The sequence below is a fragment of the Carettochelys insculpta genome, chromosome 1 (assembly GCF_033958435.1).
Source record: "Carettochelys insculpta isolate YL-2023 chromosome 1, ASM3395843v1, whole genome shotgun sequence".
In the NCBI taxonomy this organism is placed as follows: domain Eukaryota; kingdom Metazoa; phylum Chordata; order Testudines; family Carettochelyidae; genus Carettochelys; species Carettochelys insculpta.
The window spans coordinates 239,891,124-239,918,559 of record NC_134137.1 but is presented as its reverse complement, the minus strand read 5'-3'; the positions used below and the strand labels follow the sequence as shown (position 1 = coordinate 239,918,559).

Here is a 27,436-nt window from a genome sequence, read left to right as displayed (position 1 = left end):
TCCTATGCTGCACATGCTCAGTAGCACCTCCTCATGTTTTCTGGCACACGTGCAGCATGGAGTCCTCAATTCCTTCTCTACCATTCTCGGCTGTAGATGGAGCTTCCTCTGAAAAATGACCACAGTTAGTTTCTGTAGCCTCCCTATCCAAGTTCCTCTCCCTGCTACAGTTCTGATGCTAGACAGTATCAAATAAAAGTTTTTAGTAGTGTTAGAAGTGTTGCTGCATCACCGGCACTCCAGGTTCCTCAGTCTCTAAGCAGTGTACAATGCACAGGGAAGCCATGTGCCTCTGCTGCTTGTGGGGTTGGGGTGGGGAGAAGGCCACCAGACTCATTTGTGCGCCCATGGTTCCAGCCTTATGGTGAGAGCTAGAAAGGGCAGAGCCAACAGGTTCAAGATGTACCTTTATGAAAAGCCCCTCCAATCAGCGAATCTGGAGCAGCTGCCCACCGAAGATTCAATGGGGGAGACTAAAGGTATGGGCTCTCAATGTCCCTCTGCCTTACGTGGCGGCGGACCTGTCTCCAGCTTGTTCCTGGCTTCTGGTGCTGCCTTCGTGAGCCCTGCTAGCAGAAAAATCTGCGGTGTCCTTCCTAGCACCGTTCCTGCCAGCACCTCCAGAGGGAGTGCTTTTGGAAGCGAGGCATAAGCACTCAGCACCTCCAGTGCCAACGGCACCACCGGCTTCAGCTGCCTCTACCCCAGGGCACAAGAATCCTTTGAAGACCAAGACCTGGACCTCCATGCTGGACCTGGAGCATAAAAAGCACCATTCTAAATTGCTGTACCACTCACATTAACCACAGGACCCAGCAATGAGTAAGGCCAGGTCTGAGACATCGCCTTACTCCTGTGTGATGTTAGAGGCAGCACCAAAGTAGCACCGAGACATTGCCCTGCTGGAATCTCTGGCACCAGAGCATGGCATGGTGTTGAAGCAGCAACATAACAACTCACCACTGATATCGTATCCAGCACCAGGTTCAGCACTGCTAAGCTATCCGCACTGGGCCTCCCAGGTACTGCCAGTGTCCCCATGCCTGTCCCACTGATCAGGATTTTCACATGGATTGGGGCTAGACCTCTTACCCCAGGAAGGGGTGGTTCTGACTGTTGGAGGGTGTTTTCCTCCCAACAGTCCAGTCCTATGCACTCTACCTAACAAGACGTATCACCCACGATGGCATACCCACAACTGCCCCAACTGTGGTTTGTGCACCATTATTCCCATCACCATGACTCCGCACCACAGGGGTCATTGTGGCAAGTGTGGTCACCCCTCTCTCAAGTGCCGTCGGCACCATCTGGGGCATCCGGGGATTGTGCCCCTTCCCCACATCTTTCTACATCAGCACCATATCTACCATCCCAACGATCCACCACTGAGCACTCCTTGTTGGAGGGTGGACAGTAATCCCCTCTGCAGCTCTCATCCTCACCAGATGACGTGGTGCTTTCCATGTTGTCTTTACCCAAAAATGATGCCAAAGCCTCCCTAGACCTCTTCCAATGTGTGGCACAGGAAAAGGATTTTCAGGAGGTGCCAGTCAAACAAGACAGATTCCTTTGCATCCCACAGCCCACTTCTTTCTCTAGGGTGGCAATGCCAATGGATGAGGCCATCATGGATCCCACCAATGTTATTTGGCAAACTCTGGCTTCCATCCCCCTTATGAATAAGAGAGCTGACAACTGATACTTTCATAGAATCATAGAACACTAGGACTGGAAGGGACCTCGAGAGGCCATCGAGTCCAGCGCCCTGCCCCAATGGCAGAACCAAGTACTGTTTAAACCATCCCTGATAGACATCTATCTAACCTATTCTTAAATATCCCCAGTGATGGAGATTCCACAACCTCCCTTGGCAATTTATTCCACTGTTTGACCACCCTGACAGGAACTTTTTCTAACTCCCTTACTGAAGTTCAAGTCCATTGCCTCTTGTTCTACCCTCAGAGTCCAAGAAGAACAAGTTTTCTCCTTCCTCCTTATGACACCCTTTTAGATACCTGAAAACCGCTATCATGTCTCCCCTCAATCTTCTCTTTTCCAAACTAAACACGCACAGTTCTTTCAGCCTTTCTTCATAGGTCACATTCTCTAGACCTTTAATCATTCTTGTTGCTCTTTTCTGGACCCTCTCTAATTTCTCCACATCTTTCTTGAACTGCGGTGCCCAGAACTGGACACAATACTCCAGATGAGGTTTAACCAGTGCAGAGTAGAGCAGAAGAATGACTTCTTGTGTCTTGGCCTTCAAGGACACAGTGTTTCTGTTCACTCACCCACAGCCAAATTCGCTGATGGATGCCATCCACAACAAAATGAAATCTTTTTCTGTTCCACCTCCCATTCCCCTCCCAGGACAAATCAAGCAAACAATGGAATGTTACGGGATGTAAAGTTTATTCGTCTGGCACTCCTACTGCTGCAGGCAGCCAACTATGTGGCCATGCTAGCCAATAACAACCACCTGAACTCCTTCAAACTCCAAGAGTTAGTCCTGGCCTTGCCAGATCAAGGACGCCCAGCCCTTATCAAGTGTCATCCATGAGGGGCATATCATCGCCGGCATAGCCCTGTAGTCTACAATGGACTTCACAGACACAGCAGCCTGGATCATGGCATCCACGGTAGTCATGAGGCACACGTCTTGACTCCAACCCTTGGGTACTCATAAGGACTTAGAGCAAAAGGTGGAGGACCTCCCTTTTGATAGGCAGCACCTGTTTACTGAAAAGACTGATGTGGTCCTTCATTCTATGAAGGATTCTCCCACCATGCTATGTATGCTGAGCATATACGCTCCTCTGGTCAAGCGGATTGCTAACTTCCTACAGGAGGCCACAAGAGCATTTCGAGTAGCAACACCAGTGGCAACATTCTGAGCTCCACCAATGACACAGGTCCCAATGGCAGTGACCCAATAGACAGCACCAGCGGCAGTCCTTGGTATCTCACCCTCAGCTACCCAAACAACAGTTTTGAGGGTGTGGTCGAGAGTCTGAGAGGTCTTTTTGCTCCAGCCCATGTACTACTGTTCTATATGGCTACATCTACACTAGCCAAAAACTTTGAAATGGCCATGCAAATTGCAAATGGCCATGAGAAATTGATGCAACTCGCCGCCGCGCGGCTCATCTGGATGGGGCTCCTTTTTGAAAGGACCCTGGCTACTTTGAAGTCCCCTTATTCCTATCTGCTCATAGGAATAAGGGGACTTCAAAGTAGCTGGGGTCCTTTCGAAAAGGAGCCCTGTCTGGACGAGTCATGCGGCAGCGAGCGATGTCAATGTTGAAGTGCTGCGGCCGCCCGTATGCTAATGAGGCGCTGAATATGTATTTCAGCACTTCATTAGTAAACTTCGAAATGGCCATTTGCATGGCCATTTCAAAGTTTTTGGCTAGTATAGACACGGCCAATGAGAATGAGCCATTCCCTTTTTTAAGGGAAGAAGGATTCTTTCAAAGATGAGACTTACTTTCGAAAGAGCCGCGTCTACACTGCTTTTCTTCTTTCAAAAGAAACTCTTTTGAAAGAATATGCAAATAAGGTGCCAGATATGTAAATCTGCACCTCATTTGCGTTTTAAATTTCCCTCATTTGCATGCCTCTTTCGAAAGAGGAATGCAAGTGTAGATGCAGCCTGAATGCTTCCCATATCCTCTTCCAGCATGCAGAATATAAAAATTGGGATAAATATTCTGGGTTAACTGTTCTATGATTGTTCCAAAGTCCCAGTCAGGAATCAAGATGGGGGTATCCCCAGGACATCTATGCTTCCTGGATTTCAAAACTTTATACTAGGAGTACAACCACTGTTTAAAAATAGGCTTCATGTTTCATTTTGTATCAAGGGAAAACGTCCTCCATTAACTCATTCCGTGAATAGTTCCAAGTTTGGAATCTTTTACTACAGATCTGTTAGATTAGTGTGGCCTTTTGTTTTTCCTTAATCCCTTTCCATTTCTGTCTTGTATCTGGTTACCAATATTATACTCCAATACATCTATTGCACTCACCCCACAGTTTTAAATAATGCTGCAGGCTTTAACTGCAGACTTCCAAGCAGGTGGCTGTATTTACCAAATGGAATTAGCTGTAACACTCATCTGTTTTCCCAGGCTTTTATTGAGTGTCATGTTTGAGGGAGTCTAGAGCAGTTCTTAGCTTTATAGAGGGTTATTTTGGTTGCATTACCTAACACTGGGATAGCAGATGTTGATGTCTTATTATAAGTTTGTCTAGAAAATATTTGATAGGTATATTCTACAAATGTAAGAAAATAAACGAGTTCCTTACTTTACTCCATTCCCCCACAGTAAGCTCTGTCTGGTGACAAAAATGTACTGTCAAGGCCCTTGAACTTACTGAACCCAAAAGAAATTTCTATACCTTGCATATGATACTTATGTTGCAAATTTTGTGTCCTGCTCAAAGTTTCCCAAAAGTCTGGGGGCAATAGTTTCTGGGGGTCTGGTTCCAGCTTGTTTCTAGTAAATATAACCCCAAATTTCTCTCCTTCACACCTGCAAATAACACTGATTTCATCATATATTAACTATGTTGCTATTTTTCTCCCTCTGAAAAATGTAATTCCTAGCAGATGGGAATTGCAGAACTTTTAGACACTCCCATGGGGAATCTAAAGTTCTGTACATAATTCCCCATATACTAAACTTTCTAGAGATTTCTCCCATACTAAAAATGATGCAAAAGCCAAGTGCTGCTGAGACATTGCGTAGTATATTAGCCATTTGCTTCAAGAGGCCTGAGTCAGAATGGCACAAATTAAATATTTTGAAGTCACCAATATAAAAACATTACAATATGCTGAACAACTGATGGGGAGTGGGGATTTTAGGACACACATAGAGCAATAACGATTTTGCAGTTCAGGATCGATTACTTCTATAAGTCTATGCATTTTATTTAGATTCTTATACTATGCTCATCACTGTGATATCTGAGCACCTTCCAGAGTTAACAATAATCAAGGAGACCAGTGTTTATCCCATAATAGCTGTGTCTACACGTGCATGCTACTTTGAAGTAGCGGCACTAACTTCGAAATAGCGCCCGTCGTGGCTACACGCGTCGGGCGCTATTTCGAAGTTAACTTCGACGTTAGGCGGCGAGACGTCGAAGTTGCTAACCTCATGAGGGGATCGGAATAGCGCCCTACTTCGACGTTCAACGTCGAAGTAGGGACCGTGTAGACGATCCGCGTCCCGCAACGTCGAAATTGTGGGGTCCTCCATGGCAGCCATCAGCTGGAGGGTTGAGAGACGCTGTCTCTCCAGCCCGTGCGGGGCTCTATGGTCACCGTGTGCAGCAGCCCTTAGCCCAGGGCTTCTGGCTGCTGCTGCTGCAGCAGGGGATTCATGCTGCATGCACAGGGTCTGCAACTCGTTGTCGGCTCTGTGGATCTTGTGTTGTTTAGTGCAAGTGTGTCTGGGAGGGGCCCTTTAAGGGAGTAGCTGGCTGTTGAGTCCGCCGTGTGACCCTGTCTGCAGCTGTGCCTGGCACCCTTATTTCGATGTGTGCTACTATGGCGTGTAGACGTTGCCTCGCTGCGCCTATTTCGATGTGGTGCTGCGCAACGTCGATGTTGAACATCGACGTTGCCAGCCCTGGAGGACGTGTAGACGTTATTCATCGAAATACCCTATTTCGATGTCGCCACATCGAAATAGGCTACTTCGATGTAGGCTTCACGTGTAGACGTAGCCAATATGTCCTGTCCATTCCACCACAGAAGGAAAAGTTATGAGTGTGGTGTCATGCCTGGATCCATCAACTGCTATTACCTTCTGATTTATGAGCATGAACATTCACTGTGAAAGGTTAAAATAAGGGGTGGGGTAAAGGACACGAGCTGATCCTTCAAGCTTGAGTTGGTAAAGTGGTATACATCCATTGGTTTGTACCGGAGGTGGGGTGGGAATAAGACCAGGAAGAGATGTAGTTAGTTCATTTGCCTGGGATGTGAGCAATGATTTTAATCTCCTGCTTTAGAGCAGGAACTTGAACTCAAATCTCTCCCTTTCCAGCTGGACCAAAAGTCATAAGAGGGGTAATGTCAAGAATCTAGGGTCAAACTCTTTCCTGTAGCTGTAACTATTTGGTGAATTTGTGTCAATCACATTTGTCAGAAGCTGAAATTTTCAGCTAATGAACTATTCCTCTGAAAAATTTCACCCTGGTCTCCTCTTAATTTGATCAACTCCTCTTCCTAGCTGGCTTGATGGCATTTTTTGTAGAAGTGACATCTTGATGATTAGGTGCAGATAAATCAGCTCGTTAGGAATAACTGCTTTGGAAAGCAGCCTCCTCCTGTTATGTCCATGTGATGATACAAACGTGAACACAGGTCTGTGAAGCTGGAGATGGGTTTCTGTTACTATTCTCAGTCCAGAACTGTAATGCAAGATTTAACGAGTCTATTTTAAACTAAGAAAAAAGTTGCTTATTCTCTTGAGTTTTAATAGATGATCATTCAACATTACAAATTTATTCTAATGTTTCAGGTAGGGGAACGCCTGATATTGGATCAATGTACGAGTTGTCAATGTAGCCTTCAGCAAGGGCTGTCTATGACCTACAAACTGTCCTGTAAAAATATCTCCTGTGAACCCTGTCCAAAGGTGAGTGGAATGCTATGATCCAGGGTGTTCCTGCTTGTGAATCCGTGCAGAGGTAAGGCCACCTCACCCATTCTATGCATTCCAGCCTCAGTTTCCTGGGTCCACTCTTCCCTTTCCTAAAGTTTTGCAAAGGAAGGGTACCACTGTTCCTGTAGCTTTCTTAATCTGTGTGTCAGAGGTCACATCCCAACTGTGTTCTAAACCCCCTCTTCAGGAATCATTTAATTTTCCGTTGTGCTGATGTCCACATGTCGTTTACAACAGGCATTTCAGCCCTCTTGCAGTTTGTGGGCTAAACTAGGCTGTCAGTCACTAGCAGCAGGCAGTGCCCATCCCCTGAAGTTCACTAGAATTTTTTCTGCCTTCACGGCAACTGGCAACTGAGCCGGACTTCTCTGCTGCAAAGCTTTTCTGAGGAAAATTCCAAACTTTATTTCACATTCCTGCCTAATAATTCGGCTTACTACTGTGTCTAATTCCCAGCTGCTTCCCTGAGCTGCCTTTGCCTTTTGGGGAGATTGTCCCCTCAGCTTCGCTTCCCCACAGAGGCTTTTGTGGCAGCTGGGGCCTGTACAGGGAGACAGCTAGGCTGAAAAAGCCACAGATGAAAAGTAAAATCCATATCTCCTGATTTCACTCCCCTTGTTGAGTATTTTACTGGGAAGCTTGGCTGGCAGAATGCAGTTCTCCATCTCAACTTAATCCATCTGAGGTTACCTCTTTCCCCATTCCCTGGGCAGGAAAGAAGCCAGCAGAACTGGAATAGTCAGCTTTAAGGGCAAACGGATCCTCCACCCAGCTCCATGATGGGAGCGATACCAGAAGGACTGTATGCAGGATAGGAAATTGCACCTGAATCCTTATAGGCCACACCAGGAAGCCTCCCTCTTGACTTCAGAGGTCAGCTGCCTTCTGTCTTTGGGGTGTGACTGGAGGGACCAGACAGAGCCAGGACAATGCCAGAGGGTGTCGAACAAGAGGGCAGTAACGAGCCTCTTGGCCTATCATTTCTTTCTTTCTAGCCTTCTCAGCCTCCATTGCATTCATCCAGAAGGTTCATTAGTAGTCACCAAACCAGATTCAACCGAGTGTTGCTAAGAAAGGTCACACAGCTGTCTTTTTTGGTGATCAGGAATTTGACATTTCTACCTGGGTGGTGGTGGGGTTACCTCAATAATTAGTCTCTTCACTTTACAAGCCGTTCACAGCTAGCCCAGTCTTGGTAGGGAGCTGAGTATGTCAGCCTTCCCACGACATGAAATTCTCAGACCAACCAAAACCAAGCAGCTTAGATACTGTCATCTGACAGGCATACACAGTCAGAAGCAGTTCTGATAGGGGTGTTGCACTTATGGTCATTCTCTGTGTAAAATGCCCACTGACATTTTCATGGCTTCACCCTGAGAGATAGCAGGACGCAATTTTTTTGGCTTTTGTCCCTGACATCAAGTATGCAGGCAAATCAGTTCCTAGCTCTTTTAGTGGGAAGCTGAGACTATTCAGAAAGTCATTGGAAAAGTAGATTCATATTTCTGGTCTCTGCTAGAGATTTTAGAATGAAGTGCAGGTGTCACAGCAAAGTGAAACAGTCCCTGGAGTACATCAAAGAAGAATATCTGTTGGCTTGTGATAGCTAGAACAAGCATAGGGTGCTGAGACAAGATCAGTAGCTGCCTTCACTTGTCCCACAGCATTTTGAATGACTCCCAGCCTTCCTACCTGGAGTTAGACCCTTGATTGGTGCCATACTTTTTCAGTTTGGGTGCAAATGGCTACCGACAAGTTCAGTCAAAATATGGGGAGTAGGCGTTGTTCAGAGACAATACACTGTAGTTGGTGCAAGAATCACAAGAACAACCTTGTCCCATTCCCAATCTCAGGGAGCTCATGGAAATGCCAGGGTACAATGTATGGTTACATTTAATTTCAAATTGGAGTAATATAAACTATTCCATAGAAAGGGCTGGTCATCTTGTTTCTACCCTGGGAGAGTCCATACCTAGGTAATGTCTACACTAGAGTGATCTTTTGAAAGAAGATTTGCTGGAAGAGATCTTCCAGAAATCTTTTGAAGATTGTGTCCACACACCAAAAGCAGATCAAAAGATCAATCTGCCCTTTCAAAAGAGAGCAGTCGCACAGCCCTGGCCACTCTTTCAAAAGAACAGGCCAGGATGGTCATGTTAGGTGCTTGCCTTGTCCTGCCTGTGGTGATGTGCCCTCTGGCTGCAGGCCCACCTGGCCAGTGAGGATGAGAGTGGCCTCGTGCTCTTTGCCTCTGCTCCCAGACTTCATGGCCCAACATTGAAAAAAATGCTTTTCCTGATCCGGGAGCAGAAGAGGGCCTCTGAAAGAAGCACCAGGTTCTTTTGCTTTCAGGTCACAAGAGCCCATTTTGTGTGTAGGTGCTCCTTGTGTTCTTTTGAAAAAGGGCTGGCTTTTTCCAAAGAGCTTGCTGGTGTAGACGCGGCCTAAAAGAGAGTAGCGGCAAATCAAAAGAAGTTCTTAAAGGAGTTTTATCTTCACATTCTCTGTACAGACAGTTCTTCCATTTTGCAGATGCATGGCTCTTCTTTTGCCTCCCCCCAATGCCAATCATTATCATTTGATTGTATATGCAATTCTGGGGACTTTTCCAGGATCACAGTAGCAACAGAAATTATCTATTAGGGAAAAGAAATTCACTTTTATTTCTTTCTAACGATTTTTCAGATGAAGGCTTTGTTCAGAGGTAAGTTATATCTCTTTGTGGATGTCCATAATTAAAGGATGATCTGCTTTTCACTCTGGAGGCACGCTGCTGTGAAAATCCCATTGAAAGGGCTCTGTGGTCCCTAGTACAAAGAAGAATAGAAGAATATATCTGTGCTTACCTAAACATTTCCTTTCTTTGCACAATGTAGTTCACAGATCCAGTCTATGCTGGAGACAAATGGATCATCCAGAACAGAGGTGGAAATTGACATTGACTTGGATTTTTTCATTAGGGGGTATTTCCCACGCTCTGCAGTAGGAGAAATTGTGCTTAAGTACAGTTAATCTAAAGCTGTAATTTAGCAAAGTAGAATGAAGTTTTCTTGGCTGTTGATGTTATCTCAGTAGGAGCCAATTTCTGGTGTTTGGACATATCCCCATTGCTTGCACCTATTCGAATGTCTTTGTGGACCTTATTGCTCAATGAAAAGAAATTTCCAGGTACACTCAGATAAACTCTTTCATGGTTCCACTGAAGTCACTAGGTCTCAAGCACATGCTGAGATGCTTTCCTAAATTGGGGCCCTTTATTTCATTCCAGTTTCATGCTAAAAGCCATTGTTGTAAGTATCAAAATCATACTTCAGTGTGTATACTCTCAACAAGGTGTGATCCGCCATTAACATTATGTCAAATGCAGCTTGCTTGTAGTGCTGCAGACTATGGCAGTGTATTCATCGGTGTCATTTTACCATTCTCAGTGCATTTTACAATTAATTTTTTTGCTAGTAGATCAATGGAAAGGTTAGCAATTCTCTTGAGAAATAAAGAAACTAGTAGGTTTTTTTCTTTCCTGACAGTTTAATGGTTACAATAAAAATGTGAATGTTTCATTACAAAAAGTGTATAAACAAACATTTGACTAACATACATATATCTGCTCATCCAGAAGGGGTGCATTGTCCTACAAATGTTCAGCTTATCACAAACAGCTGTTGGTTAAGTTTAGCAGCTGGTGAAGTTGTAGTGGGATCTTTTATTTTCTTCAGATGTTAACTCAGCTCCTTTCTGGCTGTTTCTACCTCTTTCTTGCATTATTACCTGCCTTTCCTACCATCCACTGATGATTGATCTCGCTCTCCCTGCTACTTTCACCAACCTTTCCCTCCTTCCCCATTCACCACTTCTCTTTGACCCCCTACTTTTATCTGCCAGTTTCTCCGTCCCTTTGATTTTTCTCTCCCGACCCTCCTCTCTCTGTTGGTGTCACCATTCTCTTCTACACATTTCAGTAAGACCAGTGCTTTTTTTGTGCTGATAATTGATGTTACCGAGTACTTTTTTTTAAAACTAGAAATGCACTGAGTCTTCCTTCTCTGACCTGATGTCTCTTCCTTCCACTTTCTTTGCTTTTCTACTATCCACCAATTGCTTGGCCCTATTTTCCTAATCTAAAAGTTTCTCATGCATCTTTGCAAGTTGAGTTGTCTTTAGGGGGAAGTCTTGACTGATGCTGCTTGTCAGGTCCAAACAATACATGCAGCATTTTAGAGAGTCTTGTTCACATATAGTCATTTGTGCTTCCTGGTCCTGACCTAGTACCACAATTTTGTCACTGACGTCAGGTGGACACAGGATCGATCATGCCGCTGCATATTATACAAAGTAAAATATATACAACATCCGTATAGTGTGCAACATGATAATATCATAAGAGATAATGTCAAGCTTTATAAAAATAATTTCACTAGATGGTGGCCATCCAAGACTTTTTGAGATGTGTTGAGGAATGTAATTTGAATTGTATATCCAACGCATTCACTTTGTGAGTGAGGATGGAGCGGCCCAGAGAACCAGAAAAGTGTTGCAGTGAATTTACTTGCATTGTAGGGTTCCAGGATGGAAGAAATCAGTGGTTCTTGCTGTGGGAGATGTGTGCCAACATCATGTGGCATCAGGCTGAGAGATGGAAGAATCCTGTATCTGAAGGTCTGTTTTAAGCATACCATTTTTGTTGACTGGGTATACATGTCATCCATGCTTTCAACTGTGGCAACCAGTGCACCTAGTCTTTTGCCCATCTTCAGTTACTGTTAGCTGCTGCAGACCCCAATATTTTCAAAGAAATTAGAGATGTGTGAGCCCAAAGACCCCATGAGGTAGATTAAATTTAAAAAAATGAACAATGCACAACAAATTAAGGTCAGAACCACATCTATATCCAGCAAAACATTTTCTGGATTGATGTCTGAATTTAGTTGCTCTGTTGGTCATAGCTTAGTACCCCATTATCATTCATTTCTTTAAGTGATCAGCAGCCATTAGAAACAAACCCTACGTACCCCTCAAACAGCAGAGGCTGTTTGCTTGTTAAAAAATTATCTGTGCATCTTAGGAAGCAGCATGTATGTATCTTTTTTTTCCACTTGTTTGTGTAGGTCTTATTTATGAGATAAGAATCTCCCCATTGTAGCTAAGGTTAAATATTCATATATATGTTCTCCTTAAAGGATGGAACACAAACCTGAAAACTTAAGGCCAAATCTCCAGGCTTTTTTCCTCACATTTTCCTCAGTTCTTACTCAGAAAAAACTCCCTTTAAGGTGCTTGGGAGTTTTGCCAGAGTGAGGATGCAGTGAGGACAACAAGTTTTGGCACTTGGTAAGGCTTCAGGGTATGTACTTTCTCACATATTTGCCAAGTGTCATGAACATTGATGGCATCCTATAGATAAGTAGTGTCCAAAAGCAGGACACCTGACCACGACCTGCCTCCAGGAGCCCTACCCCCAACAGCCAGGGACACTCCCCCTCCCCACCCGGATGACTTGCCAGAGCCACACAGCCTGAGAGCCATGCCACAGGAGCTGCCCAGCTCTGAGCTACACAGCCCTGAGAACCACATGGCATGACACCTGAGCCCCCAAACTTCCGCCATTGCGTGGCTCCCAAGGAGCCACTGTGTGAGCCCCCGAGCCACTGTGTGAGCCCCCAAGCCACTACACCACCACCTGAGACACCTCACCAGCCTGCCAAGCTGTATTCCCCACAATACATGTCAGCGTTCACCATATGTGGAGACAGGGAGTGAATTGGATTCTGTGGCTACAGATAAATAATTAAAACTGGAAGGTCTTCCTGGAATACAAGTATATTTAGCTAAGATTTCAATGTTTTGTAATCTTTCCTGCTGGGAAATATTAGTTGAATGGCAATGATAAAATAATAGTCAGGCTTTATAGTTTCCTGAAAACGGTGACCTTCCAGGTTGTTTTTATGCTAAACTAACAGCTCTTAAATCTTTACAGCCGAATGAGACATTTCAAGATGGCTGTGACAGTCATTTCTGTAAAGTAAATGAGAAACAGGAATATATCTGGGAAAAGCGAATCACTATCTGCCCTCCGTTCAATTCCAGGAGATGTTTGGCTGAAGGAGTAAGTAGTGAAATGGGTCTTGTTTGCATGTTTGATTGATTCTGTCATGTTTATAGTCCTTTTGTAGGCCCCATGTGCTCTTTGGAGATGGGTGACCCACGCCTCTGTTAAATTGAATGTGAGCTCTTTCTAGGTTCGGAGACTTCTTTGAAAAATTAAATAATAAATGTCATGTGATCCTTCATACCCTGGTTTCAGATGGGACTGTGATACCAGTGGAAAGGCTGATGATCCTGCAGTATTTCCAGCCCACCCAAATCCAGGAAGGATGGGAGGCCAGAGGGAGAATGCTGATATCATGATGTGTGCTATATGGATCTTCTCGTACTCAACCCGTTCTGCATTGCTTGATAACTTGAGGCCAGTCTTGAGCTAGGAAGTGGAGCACAAGTTATGGTCTTTTTAAGGACACAGCAGTTGTCGTTACTACAGGCATCTGCCTACCTTTGTCCATTTCTTACAACATGGCGCTAGTGGGTAGTGAGGCCACACTCAAGCCCACTGTAGAGAGCAGGTTTGTCTCCTACATGCACAAAGTGCCATGTAATTTTGAGACTTATTACTGAGAAAGATAAAAGCCTTTCATAAAATATGCACTCCTTCAGAAACAGGAGTAGAGATGTATAGAAGAAAACTATTTGAGAACTGATGTGATCCATCCAAAGCCATGGGCTGAGTGCATTGTGGTGTCATTTTTCACACCCAAGAATAAGAGTTTGCTTTTTAATGGGAAAGTCCCACTATCAAGCTCTCACTTTTTAAAAATATATTTTTACCATGTCCCTTGGCCCTACGTAGGTTCCTATTCAATGACTGACTCACAGGTTCAGGTGACTCTCTGAAGCAGGATCAGAAAATCCAGTGATTGCAGTGGCAGCCAGCTTGAAGAAATATTAATGAAAACATAATTATTAATGCCCCATTTTTAGTCCTCAGTAACACTTTTGCCCTGCTTGGGCACACTTTTGCACCCCCACAACTGTTCAAACAAGCAGGGGAAATCCAGCACTTTGAGTATTACAAAAAGTAGACTTGTGGCTGGCACATTGTTTGTGGTTGTATGTGGTTTTATAACCTCTTCTCTTTTGGCAGCTGTTCCAGGCCTGTGGTGGCCTATTTCTTCTTATGACTCAGCTCTCTGGCTTGGTCACATACAGTCTCACTACTTTCTGGGTCAACTGAGTCTTCAAAGTCTATTTCCAAGCAGCTTGATGCTGTATCTTTTGCACTTAAGTCTTTTCCAGCCCTTCTCTTTTGGGTTTCCACACTGTCTCTGTTGATGGGCTGGTGAAGGAACCCAGACCCTCCCTCCACTTAGGTTCTGGCTTAGAGACCCCATAACAAACAGCTAAGATCTATCTAGTCATATATGCTGTTTCCTGCTGCGCTCTGCACTTATGCCTTTCCTTGGGTTGCCAACCCTCCAGGATTGCCCTGGATTTTCCAGGAATTGAATTAATCTTTAATTAACTATTATGTCATGTGATTAAATCTCCAGGAATAAATCCAAATACAATTGGCGCCCTTACCCTTTCCGACAGCCTCTTCACAGATACACTCTGAAGATCACATAAGGGAAATCCCCACGGCTCCTTGTGATGGAGGGAGAGCTAAGTGCTTTGAGCATTGGCCTCCTAAATTCAATGGTGTGAGCTCAGTACTTGAGGGGGCCATTTAGGGATCTGGGGCAAATAGATTAAAACAAAAAACAAAAAAACTGCCATGGATGGTGAATAGGTCCTGCTGTAAGAGCAGGGCACTGGACTGGATGGCCTTTCAAGGCCCCTTCCAGCTCTATGAGATAGGTAAGAATCATGTACTGGTCCTGCCTGTCCCTACAAATGTTCTGGTGTCTGGTCATCTGCTATCCCCAGCTAGGCCTTCTTTGAGGCAGTCCTCAGCTGGGCCATCTTTCAGTGTTCTAACACAAGAGGTTCTCCTTGTCAACCTCCACTGTGTTGGGATTTTCCCTTTTTAACTCCTCCCTCTTGGAGTGAAATAGGGCCAGGGTGAACTGAGCCCACAGGCTTTCCCTAACTATTTCTAGCCTTGTGTGGCCAACGCCCAGTATATAGTTCGGTGCTGTATTTTATGATCTGATGATGGTGGCCCTCATGAGCCTGAGTATTCTGTTGTAGACCAGTGTGCGCTCTGACTTACACTGGTGTAAACCATGAATAACTCAGTTGAGTAAATGGAGTTACATCTGCAGTGTGAGAGTAGATTCAGTTGCTATGTGTTTATGAAGCTTTTGATACCCCAAGCAGGGTTTGCTTATTTTAAAACCTTAGCATATAACTTAAGCTGAAAATAATATTTTCTAGAAAGTCATCAGAGTTATGACTCCAAAAGGTAGAAATTGGTTCGTACAACTAATGATATTCAATTATTATATGACAATGATGTCTTAAGAGCAATAAAGACTGTTTGGTAAAAATTTTAAATTTGTTTAATGTTCCCCAAAATTAATGAATTAAAATAATAGGGAAATTGATATTTCTGCAGACTTCTATTATACATATAACACTGGCACATACTTCATAACTTCTTATTATAGAGAAATTGAATAGAAGTCTGAATATTTTTAGATGTGTGTAAATATTGTTCATGCCTAAACTGCAGCATGTGTTCTCTCTTAGGGTAAAATTTCAAAACTTGACAATACCTGTTGTGAAACATGTAAGTAACTATGCTACAATCATCTTTCTTTTACAGTCTCTCAAAATGTAGTTTACTATGAAGAAGCCCATGTTTTGCATTTATGATATGGGTACAATAAAAGAGTAGAAAAAATCCAAGCATATGTCAATGGTGATTCACATATTTTTGTGACTAAAATCCCAGAGGTTGTTTCATGATGACTTGTGTGATCATATTATTCATGTTTGTTTATACAACAGCACAGCATGCCTAGAAAACATTGGCAAATCCCAAAAACTTCACACATTTTAGCATGAGTAATCAGTCATTCCAAAATTTATTATGAATGTTTATTATTCATCAGACATTGTTTTCTTGTTGAAAAAATTTCAGTACTTTAGTTGGAGAACAGGAACAGCCCCACATTAACTGGGTGACCAGTCACTCAACCTGCAATTGATTATATGAAGCAAATGTTTGCTGAGTACTCAATAGGCTTAAATTTAAATAATAAAACAATCACATGAAAATGGAGTAATGAATATGGAAATCATGATGTGCTCATGAAAGCTTTAATAACCAGAAAGTAGATAAAGACAAACAAATGTGTATTTATAATGAATAGCTTGACCGGGTCTCAAAATAAAGAGTGTTGGCCAAACCTGCAAAACCTTAGTCATGTAATTCTTGCATAAAAATGCTATTCACTTCAGCTTGGCTATTCCAGGGGTAGGGTTTGTTTGCATGAATAAAGGTTGCTATTATCCCCTCCCTAACCTTTGACTATTTCAATGAACATAGAGTTAAAATACGCAACTGCGCAAAAAAATGATAAATAATTATGAAGTTATTTTAGCTCTTAACTAAAAAAACAAAGAAAAAAAAGACTGCTTTTTAAGGTCAAAATGTCAGCACCTTGTGAGCCCTCTGTTATCTCTCTTTTATTTGTTCTGGGCATGTGGTAATAAATAAAAGATTGCAAGCACAGAAGACCATCACTATACAGCCACAGTAATTGCTGTAACAATACACCAGTTTGGGGAAGTTAACTTAACTCCGAGAGCATTTGCTACCATTGCCTGTCTACATATCAGTGAGTTCCGGGTTTAAGAAATGAAAGTCAGGAAGCTATTGAGATAATAGACTATCACTGAATAGCTCACATGGGTAATTTAAGAGGGCTTTATATACCAGGCTTCAAGCAAGGAATGAATGTTGAATATTGTCTATTAACCTTTAAACATTTCAAAGATTAAAAGATTGAGGGAAACTTGTAAGTGGGAAATGGGGTGTTGTTTTTTTAAGACTGTAAGAAGAATAGAGTTGCCAGGTGTCTGTTTTTTTGACTAGAATGCCCACCTGAAAAAGGACCCTGGAGGCGCCAGTTGGCACTGCTGACTAGACTATTAAAAGTCTGCTTGGCGATGCAGTAGGGGCCCGGGTTTAAGTCAGACAGACTCTGACATGAGAGCTCATTCCTGAAGAGGGTTAAAGTGGAAAATATAAATAAAAAGGAAGTGGCCTCACCATTTTGTATCTCACCCTGCCCAAAGACGTTAATGATCCAGTTTAACAAGTGTCCTCCTAGTAGTTGTTCATTATATAGTAAGACTCAATATTTCAAAGGGAACTAAAAGGAGTATATTTTTAGATCACTCTGTATACAGGATAATAGAAAAATCACAAACAGGCAGGTTGACATTTTAAAAACCAGCTAGAGTCTTTGGCCACATAGGTCTAATGGAAATTAATTGTGTGGCTCAATGTTCTTGTTGACTTGGAACACAACAGCCTGTAAATTTACATTTGAGAGAAGAAAAACAATCCCTAGCCTTTATGGTAAATGCACTCGATAGAGCCTAACCCTTTGATCACCACAGTATATTCACCTTAAATGTCATTTACAAACACTCGCCTAGTTTCAAAAGGAGCTCTATCTCAGGTGATCAGATCTCCCTCACACTACTTAAGCTATTGGCTTTGAGTCAAATGGTAATTTTCCTTAGGTGTACTCGTTTCCTTTTTTATCCCACTCTTTTAATTAAATGTCTCTCATGGTCTAACAATCCATCAAAGCCCACAATCTATAATAAGGTAATATGTAGCCTGTTACTTATACCCCAGATAATGGATTGATCAATTTCTTATGGCTGTAAAGCAGGCACATCAAAACCTAAACCTACTGAGGGCTGCACAAATGAAAACTGATGGCTTTCAGGGCCACCAAAGAAAATGTACTTCTATTGGAAAGTTGTAATTATTTATTATCGATTATGTTTCAGGTATTTTATAATATTTTTCAGGTCTTGTCTGAATTGAATACAATAATTTTAACTGAGAATGTAATACTTGATATGAATTTTATTGTTTTATAATTTTATTAATAGTTCATAAAATTTGAGAAAAGGCACACCTAGCAGTGAGGGACAAAAGAGATAGAAAACACTGATGATAAAAGCAGAACAGGGAGGAAAGCCAAAGCAGAAAAGCCAAAATATCTCAAAGAAAGCAGGGAGAGATGATTTTGTAGTGAACATGCAAAGCCCTGTGTCAGGACACCTGCATTCTATGGCTAGCTCTGTGCTCTCTGTGCTATCAGTTTCATCATCTCTAAAGAGAAGGATAACCTACCACACAGGAAAGTTATGAGTTGCCAACATGAAAGAATGAATGAATGAATGGGCTTTGAGATTTATGGCTGGAAGGAGCAGCAGCAAGAGTTAATTTAAAGAAGCGATGTCTGAGGGGACTGGGGCTGTACAGACTTGGAGAATGAAGATCAAGGCTGAGAGAAACTGATCACCACCAGCTCGCTAAGTGGTGCTATGTCGCTAGGGGTGTGCTTAAGTCAGAACATTTCCACTGTACAGGGTTTGCTTTGTCAGTCATGACCAGGTTTGAATGATGCTTTGGCTGATTTTATGTATTTCCCTCTCACCTTTGTACAGGGTGGGTACAACACAGTGAAACCCCTCCAGTGCCCAAGACCAACCTCTCTCCCCTCCCCCTCTTACATCTCCTCCCATCCAGTTTACACTGACTCCCCCCTCCGACCAATTTCTCTGCACTTCCTTTTCAGACATTCTAGGGTTTACACTGCGCTGTGTTCTCCCCCCTTCACACTCTCTGGGGCTTGTGTTCCCATACCGCACTGTAGCCCCCATTGCATCACCCTCTGGCCCGTTGAAGCCTGCACTGCTCATCATAACAGTGATGCCTTCATTTCACTGCTTCCCATTAGAACGCAGCCCTTACTGCACTACTCTCTCAGGCCCCTTGAGGCTTTCACTGCCCCTCTGAAGTGCCACCCTCAGACTCCATGAAGCTTGCACCGCACTTCCCCATACCTCCTCCCCATATTACTCTGCCTTGTGCTCCTCGGCTGCTCCGTGGTCTACCCCATGTGGCTCCCTACCTGACGCTGCTCCAGGCAGGTGCCCCCATCCACCTCAGCTGATGTGGGTTTCACTGCCCCTCTCCTTAGAGTAGTCACACAACCTCCTCTGGCACCCACGAGTGGCAGGTGCGAGACAAACACCAATCCTGGCTCTTTGGACAGTTTGTGTTCACTGCATGCATATTAAAATTCCCTTGGCTCCCTGGGATTTTAATATGCATGCACAGCACACTGACAGCCCAAGGAGCCGGGATTGGTGTTTGTCCCACCCTCTGCCACTCGTGCATGCCAGAGACGGCTGTGTGACTGGGCAGGCCACTCTTAGATGTTTGTTAAACATCTAGTTGAGGGCTGCAGGAAAAAAAAAAAATCAGTCAGGGTGCATGTGGCCCCCTGGCAGTGAGTTTGACATGATTGCTGTAAAGTGGGATGTACAGAGTACAGAACCATTCCAGGTCCTTCAGCCTCCTCAATATAATGAAGAACTGTTAAAAATAAATCCTGTTCAGTTCAAGGTGCAAATGAAGGTTTTGACTTTGTTGTATAAGGCCTGACACTGGCTAGGGCACTGCCTGCCTAAAGCCATTCTTCCTCTTTGTGGCTTGCTAAGGCAGCTGAGGTCCACTCAAGCAAATGGTTCCTTGTCTTCTCCATGAGGGAGCTGGTAGCTGAATGGATGCCCTTCCATTCTTGTACTTGCTCCCCAGCTGCTCCAATAGATCATGTTGTTCTGGGCCTCAGGAAAGGGTTCTGGGCTTATCGTTTTTTCTTAGGCTTTTGCCTGAAGGAGCGAGGTGATTGGAAATGGCGGTGATCAAGGGTAGGATTGTTTGTACAGAGAGGACGGCTCTTTTCTTTCCACCTGTGTAAGAGGCATGGTTGTGTCTCTGCTCCTTATTTATTTTTTACTTTTTGATCTTGACACTCTCCACTTCATTAAATTATGTACAGGTGACCTGACCTCTGTGGCAGGGATGTGGCTTATAAAATCCAAAACAAATAAACCAACCTGATCTGACTGGAAAGTACATCTCTCAGCTGGGAGCGGAGATACTGATGATATGGGGCCAGTGTGATGACAGCTCTTTTGAAATGGGATTTGTGTCAACTATTGTGACTGTCCGTGTCTGCATTCTGCTTGGATTTGTTTTATCAAACAGTGTGTCGATCATTGAAAGTGAGCTGCCATTTCCAGCCTTGCAGCCAGAAACACATTTCAAGCTTGAGGAAGTTGTTTTTTCAGATGACTGGTGAAATGCTAGAGAGGCAGAAAAGCAATAAGACTGCTTCTTTAGCTACTGGAAAGGCACATAAACCAAAAGGAAGTTATATTTCTTTGATCCTTCTGCAGCTGGCCAGCTGATTCCAGTATCTGGTTGTGGAAAAGGACAATACAGAAAGTAAAAATAGGCTGGAATTGATGAAGAATCCACTTGAGCGCTGAATGAATAGGCTGTCTGCCAGTCATGGAAGATTTACTTGTTAGCTAGAATTAAAGTAGGAGTTCATCTTTGCGCAGGGGAGTGGTGGAGTATGAACACTGCAAATGAAGTACAACTCTTTCCTGCCTGTAGAAAGGCCACTCAAGAGTATAGCTCCTTCATAAATCATTAGTTAGCAGAGGAAAATGAATAAATTGGATTATTTTATGTATATAATCTGGATCCCCACAGGGCTGATGATGGGAGGAAAAAGGGGAGCTGCTGCCCAGTCACTACCACAGCCTATGGGCTTCAGTAGTTTTGGTGCATGAGAGCAGTCAACAGTACTCTGGCTCTTGCCCAATCATATCATCCCACCTATAGACACTCTGCAGATCTGTTGCTGAGCTGCCTTTTATGTGGGTTGCAAGGTGGAGAGACAGAAGGGTCAGCATGTATCCTCTAGTCACCCAAGAGCACCAAGGGCAAGTTGCTCAGGGTCAGGCTTTTACCCTCAGAGTGTAGCAATGAGAATGCAGGATTTAATCCCATTATTTACATGCTGCAGAATCCAGTATATATCTCAGAGGAAATGTCCAAAGGAAATAAATCTGTCAGACCATTTAGAAAGTTGATGCTGACAAGGGGATGTTTTAAACCAAAATTAATTTCTAGCGTTCATTCTTGAAGCCCTGCCCTCCCCAATAAGACATGCTTATGCCAGTGCTATGCCCTGCACTGTTTATTTCAGTGAAATAATGTGATCCCTCTCTGTGGTGTGTTCCCTGACTCTTGCACTTGGGAGCTCAAGGTCCAGAACTAATCATTTAGCCACTTGTGAATTGATGGGGAAGGGTGTAATTTACTGCTTTGTAACTTATTATGGGAAGGTTTGTTCTTAAAACACTGCAGTGGTGCGACTCTACATCTATTTGTTAGCAATAGTCCACCAAAAACCCATTTAAGGGGGAAAAAATCAAGACCTGGATTTCTAGATAATATTTATTCAATGGAGCAAGAGCCAGGTGAGGAACAATTTCGGGGCTTGAATATATTGGTGGTCATTCCAAACTGTAGTTGTTCCTGGTTGTTTTATGTAGCAACTCAGTGGTACTCAATGCAATTTTAAGGCTGCAGTGCTTTATATTTGCATTACTGTGTTAATAATCACATACCTACCTACTTGTTTTGCTAGTGCCTGGTCTTGCTAATAATTAATGATGTGTTCAATGCCAATTTTTATGTTTACTAAGCAGAAAGTAGTGCTAATATATATATTTTTAAAGCCTTTTACCCTTGGCAAATTTCCATTCTTTCTTGACTTGGTAGGTGTAGAAGCAGAATGCAGACAAGTAAATTCCATACTGAGAGATCTGAATATCAATGGCTGTATGGCTGAAAATGAGGTGCCCATTTTGCAGTGTGAGGTAAGAAAAATCCATTTTTTTTCATTTTTTCAGTACAGAACTATGCTAAAGCGTGACACACTTTCAAAGGGAGTAGTTTGCTAATTTTTTGCATAGTAGGAAACCACAATGGTATTTCCCTCCTCTTGTCAGATGAAGGCATGACCCTTCCATGTATTGACCTATTACTGCCCAAAGTTAAGGTAAGTGGGCCTTTGTGCAAAAGATCTCAACAAGGTTTGCTGAAGGAAACTAACTTGATGCAGTAGTCTCCCTATGGGCAAGCCAGGAGCTCCTCACCCAGCTTCCATTCCACTCAACAGAATAGAAGATGGGCTTCTGCTTCTGTACCAGTTAAGTAGGAGTTTTAACTGTGCACATCAGTTCCATTTAGGGTATGTCTTCACTACCCAGAAGATCAACACAGTCAGGGTCAATCTTCTGGGGTTCAACTTCATGTGCCTAGTGGGGACATGTGAAATCAAATTATCAAGGGTCAGCAGTCAGTCCCTGTACTCCTCAACATTAGGTGTAGTAAAGGAGGTCAACAGGAGAGTTTCTACCATTGACCTCCCTCTGTGAGGATGGCCAGGTAGGTCAATTGTAGATAAGTTGATTCTAGCTATGCAATTGTTGTAGCTAAAATTTTATATCTACAATCAACTTAAAGGTCTAGTGTAGACCTGGCCCAAGTCTAACCTGATTTTTTTCACTCCTTGGTGCTGATAAGGAAACCCATTTTGCAGTACACGGAAGCTCCATTTATTTTGCTTTTGGTTCCTGGAGAGCCACAGGGGTATTAAATTGCTTTGCTTGGATCTTCTGCCCTTGAATGAATTTCACCATTAATTTTAAGGGGCCCAGTTTTCAAATCTGTGACCCTAAGGTTAGGCCGCAAATTGCCCTTTCAGCTCCCAAATCAACACATCAATGGCAAAATAAGTATTAGGTGCCTAACTTGTAAGAACTCAGGTTTGAAAAACTGAGCTGTTAGATTTGCCTTCATGACTTCAGTATTTGAGCCCACACATTGTGCTCTTGTGGTGCACATATTTCATAAATTTCCAGAATTGGAACAAAAGCATAACGTCACGGAATTCCCCTCTCTATCATTCCACTCGGGTGATACAGCTGATACAATCTGAAACAGGAGCAGAACATTCCTTCCAGATGTCCCCTTCTATCTCTGATAGATGGCTCTGGGAAACAGATTAGAAGCTTGGTTCCCAGAGTGCCTGGAACAGAGTAACTTTCCATTCTGTTTTTATTATGGCTGAATTTTTACTTTAAACCTCCCTGGCTTTAGGGAAGTGCAGTTTCCTTTAGCACCTGCTCACAGAGATAAGTTCTTTGACTATTATGGTAGCGAAATGGGGCATTTTCTTCTATTCTGTGACCAGGGTGCAATGGGGTGCAGTGATTCAGGGCCATGTACCCTAGAGTCTTCAAGCTTTCTAGCTGCTGTTCTCAAACCATAAAACCCTCGAGGAAAGAGGGCACTTCAACAGTGAAAATATCTGTCCAATGCTTCAGAGGGGTAGCCAAGTTAGTCTGTATCTTCAAAAACAAGAAGTCCTGTAGCACCTTATAGACTAACAGATATTTTGGAGCATAAGCTTTCATGGGCAAAAGCTCACTTCTGATGAAACGGGTCTACGCCCATGAAAGCTTATGCTCCAAAATATCTGTTAGTTTATAAGGCGCCACAGGACGACTTCTTGTTTTTGTCCAATACTTGCTTATCTTCAAAATAAGAAAGTTGCTGCATTATCATCTCTGTCATCTAAGCTATTGCCTCTTCAGGCCTCATGGCCATGAAATATCCAGGGCAGATTTCCTACTGTGTGGAATTTAATTCAGAAGTCTAACCGTAATTCCTTTTGGATAAACACATGCGCCCAGGAGAAGGGACTTAAGCATTGTGATGCTAAGTGACACAAAATCTGGCTTTTAGTGCTAAGGAAAGTCACAGGGATGACATTGTGATTTTCAAATCCAGTTTTCAGTACATAGGCTCCTGTACAATATATGGAGAGAGAGAGACACCTTAGAGCAGGATCCAGAAAACCTGCAAGTTGGTGGACAGTCACCTAAGGTGTCCCATGCTGATGACAAAAGAGTATGTTAAGCCCCACCCCTTTTCGAGAGTTCTGTGCTTACGTCTGGCCTTCCAGGAGGCACCTATTTCTGCTTTTGATTCACAAACAGGGAACATGGGCATTCTGCCATCTAAGCCATGTTCACATGTGTTCAGAGACTCACATCAGTTTGAATTGGGGAACATATTATTGAGCTGCCTTCCTAGAATCTCTTGTTATTGGTAGGGCAGAATCACCTCATCTCAGAGATGCAAGCAAAAGATCTGTACACACCCATAGACGTACAAATTATACAACAGTTTAGGATAGCACAATAAGATGCAATGTAAATTACTATTGTGTCAAATCTTGACATCTGTAGCCCTCTCTGTGAGAAACGTGCTATTGATTTGATTGCTTGTAATGATTAAGTAAAACCTAAGTGAAAACTACAGGTCTTGATCTGTTTCCTTCACTGTGGTGATTATTTTTGTTTGTTTTTATATGTTGTAAATGGCAAACAGAACATGGATCACAAAAATTTACAAATATTAATAACATGCAACTTGATCAGTATAACTTGGGAAAACAGGCAAAAGAATAAAATAGAATTTAACAAGGATCAGCACAAATGGATGCACAAGTATTTGACATCAAAGGGGAGTATTCAGCTTGCATAGGTTTTCATTATGTCTGACATAAATGTGATTAAGTGGTGCACAAAAAGCATTGTTCAAATGAAATCAAATACATATTTTTTCTGTTTTATGCACCACTGGTAAAATTGAATACTGTCTAGACATGGCTGGAAAATTTATTTTGCCAGAAAATTGTGATGACAATAGAAAATAAAAATAATTTTCATCAAATTTTCATTGCACAATTTTGACTTTGTGGAAGAAAAAGCCCAGTAACATTTTCTTTTATTGACACAAAGTCAGAATTCAACACCAGAAAACCAAAACTCTTTGGCCAAAAATTGATGAAAACCAATCCTTGATTTTCCTCTCCAAAACCAAGAGCTTTTATGGAAAAACTCAAACACTTTTCTTACTCCCCCGCCCCCCAACGAAAAAAAACAACCTAGTTTAAAACAGCTTAAATATTGCATACAGTCTGAGTTACATTAAAATATAGAACAGATATAGGGAAACTGGAAAAATGTGGGAAGAAATTAGAGTTAGGAGAGAATGCTATGGTGGAAGCAACGGAAGTAACTAGTATGTAGGACAATAGGAGTTACAGATGCTCTAGAAACAAATGAAACAGAAGTTGAAATGCATTTTGCTTGTCCTGTATGTGAGACTGTGAAGCCTCCAATCCCCTCTTAGATCAGGCTTAACACAGGCTGAACCTCTGCAAACTGTGACTCTCTGGTCCTGTCACACCATGGATGTTCCTGGGCCAGAGAGTCCTGGAGGCCAGGATATTGGAGGTGGGGGCGGAAAGCAGGGCCAGCTGGCCAGGAGTGCAGGGGCAGGGCCAGAGGCACGCCAGAAACTTGAGCAGGGCTAGGCAGCCGAGATTGTTGCTGGGGTGTGATGCCTGAGTGGGGCTGTTGGGAGCAGGGCTGGGGGCATGGTGGACAGCCTGGCCAGTGCTAGCACCCCAGCTGGGGCTGGCAGTGGAGTTGATCATAGGGAGGTAGAGGCCAGCAGCTGGAGCTGGGAGTGTCACTGGTCATTTGTGCTAGCACCCAGGCGTTAGGGTTGGAAGCAGAGCTGGGTTTCAGGGCTGGCAGTGAGGCTGGAATTGACTTTCTCTGGTCTGGCAAATTCCCTCATTTGGAACATGTGAGGTCCTGATAATGCTGGGCCAGGGAGGTACAACCTATATAATTCTATTAAAGTTTTTTTTAAATGTACACAAACTTTTAAGACTGTTGCAATAATGGGCCCAAAGTCCTGACACTTCTTTCCTGTTGCATCTGACAAAGTGGGTCTTTGCCCACAAAAGCTTATGCTCCAATAAGTCTGTTAGTCTATAAGGTGCCACAGGACGACTTGTTGTTTTTGTTCCTATTGTTATCTGGGCCTGTTAAACTTATCACAATACTGAAAATGATCTAGGGTATTCTGACATACAAGCTTGTTTTTTTGCTGTTACCAGTTGCTCAGCATTACAGCATGTATGTGTGTGTTAACATGTCAAGGGAGATGTGAAATAATACTTTGGAATGGATACATTTGTTTGGTCTTCACTGGTGATTGGTTTAATGCTTCATGTTTTCAGCTAAATGCCCAAGTCCTGGCAAAAACTTGCATCAGCTTCCTTGAGACTGGTTAGATAAAACTGAGGGCAGAATTTTACTCTTTTACACCATACATTTCTGGTGCTTTGGAAAGATTCAGACTCTGTGTCCATTTCACTTTCAGGGCAAATGCAGAAGCAGAACCAAGTACTCTGTTCAAATGAATAGACTGGAAGGTGAATGCACCTGTTGTTTGGCTGCTCAGACCGTTGTGGTGACCGTCCCCCTGCGCTGTGCTAATGGCACGATGGTGCAGTATAGAGTACCATCTGCAGTGGAGTGTGACTGTTTGTCTCGTAAATGTACATAGTAAACCTCTCCCAAAGCTGCTTCATTTAACCTTCATTTTTAATGGCCAAGGAATTTATCATGCAAATCTCATGTACTTTCTTTAGACTGTTTTCTTTCAAAGAATTCTGACCATTGCACTCATTGTACCAACATACCACACAATCAAAATAAAATTTATTTACCAGCATATTTTTGACTGTTTACTTTGGCTACTAGTGTGACCTATATGTCTCATGTTTCTCATTTCAAAGGATGACACATTTAATATCAGCTTTACCACTATTACACATCAGTTTGGTTTCCCTTCACTTTTATCACTGAATATTATTATTTCAAAAACAAAAAAGAAAATAAACATGAAGGAATAAACTGGAGATTACAGGAGTCATTTACGTGTAAGGATTGACTTCCATGGTATTCCAAGTCTCTTGACCAAATAATTTATTTGTATCCCTCATGCTAGGTCTTTGCCACACACTCTGTCCCCCTTTTAGGCCTCAGCAGCTTGAGAAGTATGATGGGATATCTTAGGGAAAAGGATGATAATGTTCTCGGCAAACTGAAACATAGCTGACTATGCCTCAAGCAACCCAGTATCACTTTGCAACATGTCTTACAAATGAATGGTAAAGAGACTTAGTGCTGTTGGAAAGTGCTGATTGACATCCCTGGAGTTCTCTATTTATTCATAGGCAGCGTAAGGATCCCTTACTTCAGAGAGAGATGATTCTAGCCATGGGATCCTCTTGGACTGCTCCAATTCCAAATCAATACTCATTAATCTCATAGGTCTGTCTTTGGCTCCCCTATACCTAATTCATCACTGGTGTCTCCAGCACAAAAGATAATGACAAAGCATGACCGCATAGTAATCTTTGTTTTCCCTAATCAAAAAAATCCTGTATTTTCTTGTGAGCCTTCCATCAAACCATCATATACATTTTTGTCAGGTCTGCTTGGCTCAAGATATACTCCCTGAATAGCAAAGATCTCTGTGTCCTGTCCTCTGTTCACTAATATCGCTAGATGGTTAGCATATAAATATGTATCATGCAGATAAAATGTATTATCCACATCATACGTGTATTTAAGCATGCATTAAGTACCATTAGTATTAAGCACAAATATTATAAGAGTGGTATAACCTAAACTGGCCTACGCCATAATCC

General features: G+C 42.8%; 1 protein-coding gene across 2 annotated transcripts in view; it reads left to right on the top strand.

Annotated features, from left to right (window-relative positions):
- VWF (von Willebrand factor) overlaps positions 1–26,454 on the top strand; it is a 233,766-nt gene extending 207,312 nt beyond the window's left edge. For both annotated transcript variants that reach the window (XM_075003060.1, XM_075003070.1), the window contains 6 exons: positions 6,537–6,653; positions 11,238–11,336; positions 12,655–12,783; positions 15,423–15,462; positions 21,571–21,668; positions 26,101–26,454. In XM_075003060.1, the coding sequence (XP_074859161.1) occupies positions 6,537–6,653; positions 11,238–11,336; positions 12,655–12,783; positions 15,423–15,462; positions 21,571–21,668; positions 26,101–26,286 (669 nt within the window). In that variant the 3' untranslated portion in view covers positions 26,287–26,454. The remainder of the gene's footprint in view (positions 1–6,536; positions 6,654–11,237; positions 11,337–12,654; positions 12,784–15,422; positions 15,463–21,570; positions 21,669–26,100) is intronic.
- Positions 26,455–27,436: the final 982 nt, after the last annotated feature.